Source organism: Oncorhynchus mykiss, chromosome 9 (assembly GCF_013265735.2).
Source record: "Oncorhynchus mykiss isolate Arlee chromosome 9, USDA_OmykA_1.1, whole genome shotgun sequence".
Classification (NCBI taxonomy): domain Eukaryota; kingdom Metazoa; phylum Chordata; class Actinopteri; order Salmoniformes; family Salmonidae; genus Oncorhynchus; species Oncorhynchus mykiss.
Window position 1 is genome coordinate 27,340,198 of NC_048573.1, and position 14,174 is coordinate 27,354,371.

General features: G+C 42.5%; 1 protein-coding gene across 4 annotated transcripts in view; it reads left to right on the forward strand.

Moving 5' to 3' along the window:
* The first annotated feature begins 500 nt into the window (after positions 1 to 500).
* LOC110531852 (reticulon-3) overlaps positions 501 to 14,174 on the forward strand; it is a 35,225-nt gene continuing 21,551 nt past the window's right edge. Inside the window, exons 1-2 of one of the 4 annotated variants that reach the window (XM_021615311.2) lie at positions 501 to 812; positions 7,447 to 7,494. In XM_021615311.2, coding sequence (XP_021470986.2) covers positions 716 to 812; positions 7,447 to 7,494 — 145 coding nt within the window. In that variant the 5' untranslated portion in view covers positions 501 to 715. Of the gene's footprint in view, positions 813 to 1,490; positions 1,540 to 7,446; positions 7,495 to 14,174 lie in introns of those variants that run through there. The other 3 variants (XM_021615313.2, XM_021615314.2, XM_036987724.1) reach the window with 3 other exon arrangements.

A 14,174-nucleotide genomic window follows, 5' to 3' on the forward strand; every position in this document is an offset into this window, starting at 1 on the left:
ATAAAACACATGGTTCCAACTTTGCATTTAGACCCTTTTTGGAATTACCTACCGGCAGTAATGATGATAGTTGCTCAATGAAACTCCATTTTTTGATAAGTAAGCTACCTAACATATTTTGACATTACTAAGCTTGAAAAGCTGGTGAATAGCAAATTGAACAGCTACTTCTCGGGCTTAAAGGAGAATCGCCATATTCAACGTCTCATGTAGGCCAGATTCTGGTTCAGTTTATAACTACAACTAGTTAAATCGAACATTTCCGAGTTTCCTAGTTCCGAGTAGCACTTGAACGCGGCATATAACGTGCTGTTGCCTTGAAACGCAATGAGATAATGTTGGGTATTGCCCTTTAAATGAGCCAATGGCAAATCTCAATCTCGGGTATATTCATTCGCCAAACAGTTTTGTAACTAAAACTAGAGTTTCTATTGGACAGTTTTAGGTCGGTCCCTCCCCGTATCGTTCAGTTTTGCAACAGAATTGGCGGAATGAATACACTCCTTGTTTTGCTCTCTCGATCAGTCCTCAACCATACAGTGCCCTCCATCCACACAGTGCTTGGTACATGCGCGTGAAGGTGCACAGGCTCAGTGACACTGCGTCCAGGTCTTGGGGAATACGAGGCAAGTTGGAAGAAGACATTTTAAGGACAGCAATAATACACAACAAATTCTCGCCGCCACCGTGCAGAATTTTTTGAAATTATAGTAAAATGGCAGATCCAATGACCCAGTCCGCCCAGATATCATCGTCGCAGGGGCTGGCCGATGGACAAAACTCTGTTGCGGCCAAAGACTCAAAAATGTCCGGTAAGAGAAAGCTGTACCTAATTCAACGGAAACGTTGAAATGGTCAACATAGACATTGTGTTTTAAACTTTCAATAACACAGGTGCTTTGAGATAAAGTAGCCCGTTGCTTTAATGGCAGACCGTCAAAACCACGATTTTTTTTAGGTCGGTAAAAGGAACGTAAATGAAAATAGTTGCACTTATTTTTTTCGTTTGTTATGCAGATTTATATTGGCCTCTTCCCTGTAGAGACTTTAAATGGTAAAGTTGTTGAAGAGGGACAAGTGCAGCCTTGTAAGCCGATATGAGGCAATTTTCTTCATTGTGGGCGTTAAAAGGGTGTTAGCCTAAATGCTCTATTAGAAATTCTGCTAGACCAGTAAGCACCCACCGCCCGTTATGGAATCGAACCATATTACGCTGGCGAGAAATTGTTCAAAAACACAGATAGTTGGCTTGAGAAACACGCACCACGATTGGATGGGACACTAAACCAGTCTCCCGCTGGTTGCAAGGCTTCAGGGGGCTGTCTTTTGTGTGCTTTGTCAACGTTCCCTCCAACCTCTAATTTGACCTAACTTTTTATTTAGTATCAGACAAGGGAGCAGAACATGGTGACACATTTTACTCCCTAGTTGGCCGCGGTGAAAAGGCTTCATGTTGCGGCGACGGTAATCTGCACTGCAGATGCATTGTTACTGGGAAACGGCAAATGAAGGGAGGACCTCCAAATCGTATCGGCATTGGTAAACAAACCCATGCGAGGAGATTAGTGTTTCACAGTCCAATCCCTCTCACTCGTTACAATGATGCATTTATTCTATGGTCTGTTTCTAAAAAAAAAAAAATCTTAAAATGTGTAGCCTACTGTAGCCTTTATGGCGTGTTCTAAACAACGAGAACCCGGGAAATCTCTGACTTCCTACTAAAGCGCGTTCACTTATCGGAGATTTCCGAGTATTTAGTTGTTTTGAACTCGGCATGACACCATGTCTTGTTTTGATGTCATATCTATGCCAATAAAGCAAACATTCGCTAGTTATCTAACAAACAACTGTAACGATGTATTTGAGACAAGTTCACATTTATTTATGTTTTCAATAAACATTCAGAGACAAAATATAGTTTATGTCAACGGTCTAAGCCAACCGTCTTTTTTGACCCATAGTTGCGCACTCGCCGTATTTTTTTCCGGCACTGAGCAAATTTCACGTCTGATGAGCTTGAACGTTGAATGTTTACTGTGAACACTGAGGGTGTACCCGCGTTAAGTTACAGTTTTAAGTGGCCAATTAGGCTACTGTGGCTATTTGATCGTAATGGGGGCCTACCAGATTGGCCTACAATGGAGAAAATTCATCCCATAACATTTTAACGTGGAAATAGCTGTTCTATCATTCAGCCAATGTGTGGTATTCAATGTAGGCCTACATTTCATGAGATTTTTGAAAAAAAACACGTGCAGGGCTTGACAGTAACCTGTCCATCCCCTTGTCCTTTAGACAAGGAGGTGACTGAACATATTGTTGTTTGCTGCAAGAAACCATTTTACAAAATAAAATGCAATATTCCCATACCATTATTACAGAAAATCAGACAAATTATACTACCGTACCTTATTCAAGCCAGTCTCAAAATACAACACTGTCCCTTTAAGACAAAACCAATCTCTTTACCTGACACGCTTTTCAAAGATGTCTAGAAATGTACACGTTTTTTGCTTTTGTAGGGAGCAATCACTCCCCTATTGCTGACTACTAAAGATCTATAACTGGGCTAAGATCTCATTAACTGGCAAAGGATATGAATAAAATGTGCACACATGGCTACATGCATCTCTCGCTTTGATCTCAAAATAAGCGCATCTACTCACGACCGCTCATGCTGTAAACACAGTCCAGTTCAAAGTAAATGGTACAGATCCATACATGGCATTGGTCTATTTGCATATAGGCTTCCTGTAGCTGTGATTGGTTATGCTACACCGGTCTGTATAGAGTACGGGCTGAGTCATGTGTGTCATTGTAATATGCAGATGCGTTCTGCATCAAAATCTCTTGCATAGTTTGTTTTGTTTGGCTATGTTGCATTGAAAGTGACTATTGCATTGATTCGATCGCAATTGCCACAGTGAAGGGAAACGTTGATAGTGTTAACAGGGAAAATTCTAGAACATTGGTCACCAACCTTTTCTGAGTCAAATTGCAAGCTGAGATCTACTGCTCAGATTTTTTTTTTTTTAACATGACTTAAAGAATGTAAGCCTATGCAACATTAACCAATTAAAAACAGTACTGTAGCAATGAGGTTTGTGCAGTAAGCTATAGGCACATACATTAGCACCGCATATTGGCTTTGCTTGAATTGCCCTGTCATTGCATTGTTGTTTGGGCCATTTAAAAATATATATATTTCAAACTTTGAGGTAGGCTATATGATCACACTGATAATAAATCCGTTGTTGTATTACTTTTGAGGGAGGCACAGCTGACATTTTAAATAATTCGCTTTTTTATTTTTATTTCACTGGGCTGATGGTGCCTGCATCTGATGGTCAGTTTCAGAGGAAGGAGAGAGCAGCAGACTGAGGGTCCGCCTCTCACCGTCCCTCCGCTCTCCCTTTCCTCCACAGACACTGACCAAAAAGGGACACCTTCCAACTGATGGCGAATCTTCTGCCTCATGCACAAATGCACGTTGTTACTCCTATGAGCAGAGAACTTTAAATATTCCTCAATATTAAAAAAGACCGAAGCCGCTAATAATAACAACAACGCAAACCTATCAATAGACTTTCCTACTCATTCACTACTGCTGCAGTGCTCATTGTAGCCCTGAGTGGAAATGGGAAGAAGGTGTATTTTATGGCTTATAAAAGTGTTAAATACAAAGTGCCGAGTAAGAACTTAAACATGAACTCACTCCTAAAAACAGGAGCTCTTTTCTCTATTCATTTGCAGTTTCTCTCTAGTCTTGGTTTTGAAATCTCACAATATCAACTTTGCTGTAGCTTTCTTTTATACCTTCTACGTTACTGCAGACACGGTACTCAATTGGCCAGCGGTAGGGCACTTGATTTGCTCCCCCTGGCCCAGTGGGAAGGCAGAGTTTGTTCCTTCAGACACATGAAATGGTTCAAAATGGCAACAGTGTGCCTACCCAGCACGCAGGGCAGCTGAATCTGGTGCACCTACTGCTAACTGCCCAGACTAATGATGGGGGGAAAAAGGCTTTATCTTGAGTTTTTTACAGAAATGTTTGGCAATAGACTAGGAATGTCTTGGAAATCGACCAGTCGATCACGACCGACCGCTTGGTGACCACTGCTCTGAACTTAACTCAACTTTCTAATCTCGTGCTTCTCTCCAGCGGGCTGATATTTCTCTTGCGCGGCAGTCCTGGGGGAGCTACGAGGCCATCTCGGGCTACTGTGCACCCTAGAGTGAACGTTGCCATCTAGGCCCATATGATGAAAACAAATGGACACTCTTGCCTCTGCAACGATCTTCAAACTGACAGCTTATTTGGTCATGGGGGAGGGGCATTTCAAATCGATTTAATTTATCTATTCAGCTAACTATGGCTTAAAAGCATCCGTTAATAACAAACCTAATTTTAAATATAGTTTACTGTATATCATTTAAAAGGCATGCTGAAAAGAGTATACAGCTCCCATTGCAAATTGGGAATGCTTTCTGTGATTTGTATTAGACTGAATACCAGTTGCATTGTCTCAGTGGTTATGTTACAACAAAGGTATTTCTAACCAATACATGTTTCCACGGGGAGAATAATTAATTTTATTCTGTTTTGAAAGTGTAACTAAGGTTTTGAACAATTCTCCCAAGAAATTGGCATTTGCCTTTTGCATTTCTCTGAAGTAAATCCTTCAAAGCAAATGTTCACGTGTTCTTTCATTTCACCCCAGTCATGCGGAACAGTCCCTTGCTGACTTATCGGTGCCATTTTCTTCCTCACCTCGGCAGTATGATCAGGCAATGATGACACCAAAGATGTCACTGGACCCTTGCCGCCACTGTCATACAGTATCAGATGTTACATGGCTGTGTTAACAAAGCACCCAGTCGAGAGGAATCCAAATGGAACTATATAAATCTACTGAATCCAGCAGAGTTTTCAGCTGAATGGAAGAGGGCCCAGACCAGGGTAGTGCTGTGTTATTCATTGGGTCTTTTACTTTGGTGTCATACCATCTGTTGCCTTTACTTTGGTATCATACCATCTGTTGGTGCCCAGTGTTGCACCAGACTGCTCGACCACTGGTCAGTCTCTCTTAGGCCTAGCACTTCCTTCTCAACACATTTGAGTGGCATTTGTTGCACTGGCCACTAAGGAAGTGACCTGAGAGATCGTAAGGCTCAAGATGCGTCTACAGTTGCATTGAGTCTGATTGTCAAGGGTTGTTAAGTTCATGAAAAGCATCCCCTATTCTTTTCATGTCTCTTTGACAAGGTGATTGTGTAAGCTCTGTCAATGGAACCGTTTATCTACGACAGCAGGCAGAAGGCCATAGGTCTACTCTTTTAGACTGTGTACAGAAGAATTCACGTTACAATGAATTTTGAATGAGAAATTATATTCATGGTGTCAAACCTGCAATTGTTTGAGTCGGTGCTGTATTTCATTTCTTCCTGCACTGCCAGTAAAACCAAAGCAACTTTTGGAGAAACATTATTCAATCTCATCGATAATGTCATTTTACCGACCTTTATCAATGCTAAACCCAGTGCTCCACTGGCTCTCCGGTTTCATAGGCTATGCACATTTGATTGCGTTTCTGCACCTGTTTTCAATTAGAATGACGCTCAAGGTCAGAGACAAGGACGAGGTCTATGCTTAGTTTGACAGACACGTTCACTTCCAAATGACACTAAATATACAGTAGTGACTTAGGAGTCCTTTGGACTTGTGATCTAATCAGGTGAAATGCTGTATTTCCCTGAGTAGGGATTCAACATGCTGCTGGTTTTACCTGGAGAGCGATTAAAGTACAGCTGCATGCTGAGGAATGATCTGGAATCTAGTCCTCTGCAGATATGGCTGTAGTTTATGTGAGAGAGTCCGGAGAGAACATGGGGTACTTTCGGCTCCCTTTCCCTCTGTGCCATTCTTGTTCTATCTCTGCTACTCATTTTCTCCCTCTCTCTGGGAGACTGCTGCTCTGCTCGGCGCAGGCCATATAATCTCTAAGGTCAGTGAATCGGGCTGAGGCAGCAAACTGACCCCGGGGGGGTATTTGAGTGTCATGTCTTGGCTCTCCTCGGGAAGGAACAGAAATGCCTGGCGTGACTGGGATGCCATGTTAGGGCCTCCTCCAGTTCCGTATCATCGGCCCTCGGGGGCATAGTCCTACATCCAGATCTAGTAGTTGAGTATAGGGCTGTGTAGTGCCAAAGCAGGTTCTCTTCCTACTCAGGTCAGCTGCCCGTGATAGATTTGTCACACGGCTGGAGGTGTTGGAAACATGAGCTATATGAAGCCATGTTTAAACCTTGTCTGGAGCCATGGTCCCAGTCTGTAAAAAGGCACTTTTTTGTTGCCTTGTTTCTCTTGCATAGATCTTCTTAGATAAGTGACATTTTGAGGATGGCTTTTCTGTGGACGCTTCGGTCTGAAGTGGTTCTTGCAATGGTTTCAGGTCATTTGGAAATGTCAGCGAAAGAAGAAGAATGTTGACTCATCTCTGATTGTGGGAAAGAATGAAGGTGTGTCATAGGGAGGATCAACGTGTCTGGGCGAGTCTTTTAACAGAGGACTGTTGTACAGCAAGAGCTCGCCAACCTGCTCAGCCAGTCTCTGATGAGATTTCCGGTTGGGCGACCATATTGCTTCTTGATCATCCAGCTCATGAACTTTACATACCATCCCACTCACGGCTGAGAAAATTCTCCGGAAAGTCTCCCCTTGGTGTTCCCGAACCGTGGCATGTGTGAGACGGAAAGAGCAAAGCCGTGCACTTCTTGTTAGTTTGATATAAATGGAAGCTGTTTGATGGTAATGGTGCTCTACAAAGGCTGTTCTTGTTCTTCAAGATCACATGAGATTCAGAAGTGAGGCAGAAAATGTGATCACTCTCTGCATAATTGCCATCAAGTGAGTGCAGTGTTGCTGCTTGGTTGGCATCGGGTGTCGTAAACCATGGGAGAAATATGTGCACATTGCAAATAAATTGTGTGGAAAATGCCATATAATTGCCTGTTATAAAATGCATTGTCCGAAGCATCGTTGTTATTTGTGTGTAGTAAAATAGAGTTTGTGTTTGTCATAGTTTGTTGTTGGTCATATCTCTGTTATTGTCTTCTCTTTGCCTGCATAGGAAAAGTTAAGTGCATGGTTCTAAATTGATTATAGGTGTTTATTGGTAGTACATTTGTGGACGCTAACAGTTGCATGGGGTGAGAAAGAGTATATTAGTAGTTTTTTCACTGTAGCTTCTGACACTAAGTTTATAGAGCATATTGTACAGTTCTATGGTTGCATAATGGAAGCCCCACCAGGCATCCAGCTAATCAATGTATTTTGTTTTTGTTAATGTTTAAAGTTGGGCAGGGTGGGTACGGGTTGTTATGGAGATGGGAGTTATTTTCTCCCACTGTAGGATGTTCATTATTCTGTCCTTTTTATTTTTTCAGATTCCTTTCTTTCCTCTTCGCCTGTATCTCTCATTCAGTCTCCGCAAGGCAAGTGTATGGTTCTCTTACGGTGCTCGCCTGCTGTCCTCTGTCCTCCCTCTCCCTTTATCTCTCTTTCTCTGTCCTTTTCTCTTGCTCGGCTGCCACTGAAATGCCTTCCATCCCTCTCTCGAGTGCCCCTCTCCTCCTCTAGGCCAGACCAGACCAAGAACTTCATACTAGAGGCCTGCAAAGAAACCTGCTCCCTATCATCCCCCCACTCCGCAATCTTCAACCCACCCCCACCCCGCTCCTTCCCTCTAGAAGCCCTGTAACGTCATCCCATCTGTTTCCTATGCTGCTGACCCTCTGCTGCCTGCACTAATTGCAATTTAGCAGGGCAGCGTGGCCCATCCCTCTTTCAACAGTGTCTGACAGTTGGAATTTTTTAAACCCCCCCCCCCCCCCAACTGGAGGCAAGAAATACTCTATTAATAGTAGCGAAATGGCTAACCCCATAGCCCCTGACTGACACCAATGGTGCATGTCGAGGGAGAATCACTGTTTTTAACGGGAGTTTGAGATCAGGCTCAAAATCTCTGCTGCCAGAGGAAAAATCTCTTCGGGCATACATGTAATGTACCCAACCTAGGTACCATATTGTCTACAGTATATAGGCTAGACACAGCCGGATACGGGATGGTGATTAATCCACAGGTCTAATTGCTATGTACAGTAAATGAGTAAGCCATCTATTGTTGGTACAGTGCTACAGTACGTTGATTCCCAATGGAACGTATTGACATTCCCAATTGGAATAGAGCCGTTCCCAATGGAATAGATTGGAATAAATTGGCATCAAACACTTGAAAAGGGTGACCTAGAGTAGTGTTATATACTCAAACAAGCAATCCAGTGTAGAAGAGCAGAGCATGTTTCAAATTAGTTTAGTCATTTCCCCCAAGCTCTCGTACTCCCCTCCAAAAGCAACCTGCTCTATGTTTTTACCCCATCAGAAAACTGACAAGACCTAGAAATCAAAGATGTGGGGAAAAAAACACGTCTCCACTCACCACAGTCTCACAGCAAGCTGATCCATTTCCAGTCTTTACTTTCTGCTCTGTCACATTATTTAGGTCAACGGCACTGTAGGTCCAAGATAATCCCAAGATTGCCACTTATTTTAAGAAAGCAGAGAGAAGTTCAAGATCACTTTGTGTGCGGGAGGAGCTAAAACTCTAAAAATGGATCAGGTTGGTTGTCCCAGGGGACCCTAGCTGTCCTTGGATAGATTGGCCCCTTCCCTCCAGGCCTTAGGCCCTATCTCTAGAAGCCCCCCTCCCCATCAATCCCGCCCCAGTACCATCACCGGCACGGAAGGATGAGAAGAACTGTGAAGGGATCCACTCCACTCACTGCTCTATGCCTTCTCCAGGCCGGGGTCTGAGCCCTGGACCCTGGCTGCTTGCTGTCCCACCACCTCTGCTTATGGCTTCTTAGGCTTTTTTGCATGTGACCTTTGCTGGAGCCAAAAAGTAGGTTTTCTTTTATGGTTTCATTGTTTAGATTGAGTTCTTTTGATTTTCTCTCTTGATATGGCTTTTTGGGGGTTTCTTTTCTTACAACCCAATTTTGTAGTATTTATAATAATACAGTGGTTTTTTTAGGCCTAGGAAGTAACCTAAAGAATGGATAGTATAGAAATTATTAAACCCCCGACTAGACGGGCAGAAACTGAAAATCTATCCTATGTCGGGCTAGGATATTCACACAGTCAAACAGTGAGCTAATCACACAGTGAGGGAGATGGGCCTTGGGACCTATTCCCTCCATCACTAATTGGATATGACAGGGCTGTACCCACTGGAATTTGATCTCTTATCATTCTGTGATTCCTCTGCAGCAAAAATATTTGGCTGGATTCAGACTTGTTTTTGCAAATGCTTAACAATAACAGATTGTTAGGCCTACCACCATGGGATTTGATGCACAAGACTCCTTCCCATAGTGTCAAAATGATTGAGGTGATTGAGACTTTCTCATCGTGAAGAAGCACATCCCTTTTAAGTTGCCTTTCTAGGCATATTGTGAGATGTTAGTTGGCCTGTGCCAATGATTGTCTATTATATTGACAAATAGTCAAGTGACCACTCTAACGATGGAAATGCATGTCCTCAAAAATGGAAGGCAGGTGGGAGGAGACGATATCAAGTTGGACCATTCTAGCCAATGAGAGGGCAGATAAGCGTGTGAACAACAGGCCATAAGAGATATAGGACTCATCTTTGACAGCATCTCCATTTTAAAGTAGTCGATCGTGATTATTGGAGCAGTTGCTTGGGACATCTTGTATGGTCCTTGTCCCGGTCCAAACCTAATCTCCATTTTAAAGCAGTTAATTTTATTTTGTCATTGGCCTATTGCTAACCAACTAATAGGAATCCCCATCCAGTTGACTACTTTAAAATGGTGGAAGCCCTCAATGGCAATTTCTATGCTAAAACGGGTTATAGATAGTGAGGACACGATCGTGGATATCTCTGACAACAGGCACAATGGCAATGTTGTTATTTTCAAAGTTGGTGAAATGCCATTCAATTATCAGTGCATTCGTAACAACCTAACATTATGAAACATCTATTCGATCAAATAAGCGTTGCATAGCAAATTAGAAATAAAACGGTTTGTTGACTAAATTCGACACTGTCATTGACCTCGTTACAAAAATTCCTCACTTCGTGGCCTTAATTTCATGGACAGATTTTGGGCAGAGTAAAACCTCTCGCTTTGCCTCTTCTGCTCTGCCTCTGCTCAACAGTCCATTTAAAATGGGGTTTAGTAATGAAAGTGTCCCTTTTTGAAGCCCACACACTTTAACACTCTCACTCAACTCCAATGTCTATGCGGAGTAGATTGCGTAAGAGGAGTGGGGCGTGGAAGTGCAGTGATGCTCTCCTTTGAGGATGAATGAGTATTACCAAACAGTTCAAGTGGGTGACAATAGATAAAACTCCCCTTTGACAGTGTTTCTTATGAAGTGTTTTGGGTCGTGTTATTAGTGATTACAAAATACTACAGATAACTCGTTGATGCAAGTTGTTGAGTAGGCTAGTTTATGAAATGTACGGTAACATTTAATATGAAATGAAAACACCATTGATTTGTTCTTCTTTCACACATTTTGGATTAATTCGTATTAATGTCCAGTCTGGTTTTTATAGCTGCCAATTTTCCATGTTCGCTTGTCACTGTGTTGAAATTGACAGGGGGGACCATGGGATTGAAAAGGGATCATGTGATTATTGCAGACTATATATGTATGCCCCCTTGCCCCAGGATACCTGTGGCACTCTGTCATTGGAGGGGGATCCTTGTTCCAGTCCGATTCTAATGTCACCTCTGCTCTGGCACGAGGAGTTGGAGGCGGGTTAGCTCGCTTAGTGACGTGATTGACAGACAGCAGCACAGGGGGGGCGTTCATTATTTAGGAAGCCTCCCCACACCAGGGGCATTGTCCAGCTTTTTCTCTGTGTTGTGTTAGCTGGGTGTTTAGAAAATCTGGCTGCGTTTTACAGGCCGACGAATTCTGGTCTTAGTTCTACTGATTGGTCTTTTGACCAATCACATCAGATATTTTCCCATCAGATCTTTTCAGAGCTGATCTGATTGGTCAAAAGACCAATTAGTGAAGAAAAAGAAAGGACCAGAATTAGCCTGCCTGTGTAAACGTAGCCTTTGCGGTTCAGTTACATCTTCCTGTTGATTTAACAGATAGCAGGGTAGACAGAGGCCAGTAGAGTGCAAGTTACAGCCATGAAAATTGGCTCATAGGCCCTCCTCTGCGAATGGGACAAGTCCTGTAAATCAATTACGTTTTTCATTCATTCAGCTTTCTATTCGTTATATTATTTCTTGCTCTAATGCTTGTCTACATTCCAGGGATGAGTCATTCAAGTACATTAAAGATATTGGATCTGCGTTAAACTGCTTGATTAATATCCCACCTCATTTACAGGATTGTGGTGCGATGCATTAACATGACTATTATAATGAGCTCTGCATTACATTACTGCATTACTTACATACATCTGCAGTATTAAAGACATCAGGAAGTGTATTCCCCTTGGTATGTAGGCCTAATGAGGTTGTGCTCGAATGGGAGACACAGCTCATGGGTAAAGGATGTACAGTGGGTCTGTAATTATTGGCACCCTTGATAAAGATGAGCAACAAATAAATACTACAAATACTGAGCTATAGTGTATGATAATCATTTTTTTACTAATACTATTGCTCAGGGAAAAATACAGTATTGGTAAAAAGTTTGGACACTCATTCAAGGGTTTTTCTTTATTTTTTTACTGTTTTCTACATTGTACAACAATTGTGAAGGCATCAAAACGATGAAATAACACACATGGAATCATTTAGTAACCAAAAAAAAGTCTTCAAAGTAGCCAGTCGTTGCCTTGATGACAGCTTTGCACACTCTTGGCATTCTCTCAACCAGCTTCACCTGGAATGCTTTTCTAACCGTCCTTGAAGGAGTTCCCACATATGCTGAGCACTCGTTGGCTGCTTTTCCTTTGCTCTGTTAAGTGTTAAGTGCTGGTTAAGTGTGCCTTGAATTTAAATCAAATTGTATTTGTCACCGAATACTTACCGTGAAATGCTTACTTACAAACCCTTACCCAACAGTGCAGTAGAGTTAAGAAAATATTTACTAAATAAAAAGTAACACAGTAGAATTACATAACAATAACGAGGCTATATACAGGGGGCACCGGTCCCTGAGTAAATGTGCGGGGGTACAGGTTAGTCAAGGTATCTTGTACATGTAGGTAGGGGTAAAGGGACTATGCGTAGATGATATACAGAGAGTAGCACCCGTGTAAAAATAAATTGGGGGGGGGGGGGGTCAATATATATAGTCCGGGTGGCTACTTGATTAATTGTTCAGCTGTCTTTATAGCTTGGGGGTAGACGCTGTTAAGGAGCCTTTTGGTCCTAGACTTAGCGCTCCAATACTGCTTGCCGTGTGGTAGCAGAGAGAACAGTCAATGACTTGGGTGACTGGAGTCTTTGACAATTGTTTGGGGCCTTCCTCTGACACCACCTGGTATATAGGTCCTGGATGGCAGGAAGCTTTCCCCCAGTGATGTATTGGGCTGTATGCACTACCCTCTGGAGCGCCTTACGGTCAGATACTAAGCAATTGCCATACCAGGCGGTGATGCAACCGGTCAGGATGCTCTCGATGGTGCAGCTGTAGAACCTTTTGAGGATCTGGGGACCCATGCTAAAAATAAATGAATCACAGACCGTGTCTCCAGCGAAGCACCATCACACCTCCTCCATGCTTTACAGTGGGAACCACACATGCATAGATCATCCGTTCACCACCTCTGCATCACACAAAGAAATGGTGGTTGGAACCTATTCGGTAAAAGACCATCTTCTGTATACCACCCATACCTTGTCACAACACAACTGATTGGCTTAAACGCATTAAGAAGGAAAATGAACTTTTAACAAGGCACACCTGTTAATTGAAATGCATTCCAGGTGACTACCTCGTGAAGCTGGTTGAGAGAATGCAGAGTGTGCAAAGCTGTCAAGGCAAAGGGTTGCTACTTTGAAGAATCTCAAATATAACATATATTTTGATTTGTTTAACACATTTCTTTGGTTACTACATGATTCCATGTGTTATTTCATAGTTTTGATGTCTTCACTATTATTCTACAATGTAGAAAATAGTAAAAAATAAAGAAAAACGAGTAGGTGTGTCCAAACTTTTTGACTGATACTGTATGTTTAACAGGTAATAAAAATGAATCTAAAAAAGATATGGGTCAAAATGATTGGCAACCCTGTGTTCAATACGCCAGCACCCTATCTGTCCGAGGATAACGTCACTGAGCCTTTTTATAAAAATGTTTCATGAAATTGGAGAACATATTGGGAGGGATCTTAGACCATTCCTTCATACAGAACCTTTCCAGATCCTTGATAACCTTTTGTCCGCACTTATGGACTGCCCTCTTCAATTCAAACCACAGCACCGCCTTGATTTTGAGCAACGTCATTGGCACTTGGATTGAAACCAGTTCTATGATCAGATGACATGAAAATCGAGCTCTTTGGCCACGCACACCAGTGGTGTGTTAGAAAAACAGAAGCAAATGCAGAATAGTACCACATAGCTACAGTAAAATATGATGGTGGATCTTTTATGTTACGGGATATTTTATTTCCACTGGTCCCGGAGCCCTTGTTAAGGTCAATGGCATCATGAACTATTTTTAGCCAAAAAACCTGGTTGTCTCTGCAAAGGAGGCTGACTCTTGGATGCAAGTGACTCTTCCAGCAAGACGACAACCCCAAGCACTAATCAAAATCCACAAAGAAATGGCTATCTCAGTATCCGGACTTGAACCCCATTTGAATACATGTGGCTTGAAAGGAAGTAGACAGGCGCTAAGCGCAGACGAAGATAAAGCATTATTATTTTTATTTAACTAGGCAAGTCAGTTAAGAACAAATTCTTATTTACCATGCCGGCCAAACCTGGACGAACCTGGGCCTATTGTGTGCCGCCCTATTGGACTCCCAATCACGGCCGAATGTGATAAAGCCTGGAATCGAACCAATGTGATAAAGCCTGGAATCGAACCAGGGACTGTAGTGACACGTCTTGCACTGAGATGCAGTGCCTTAGACCACTGCTCCGCTCTTAACTGGGGTTA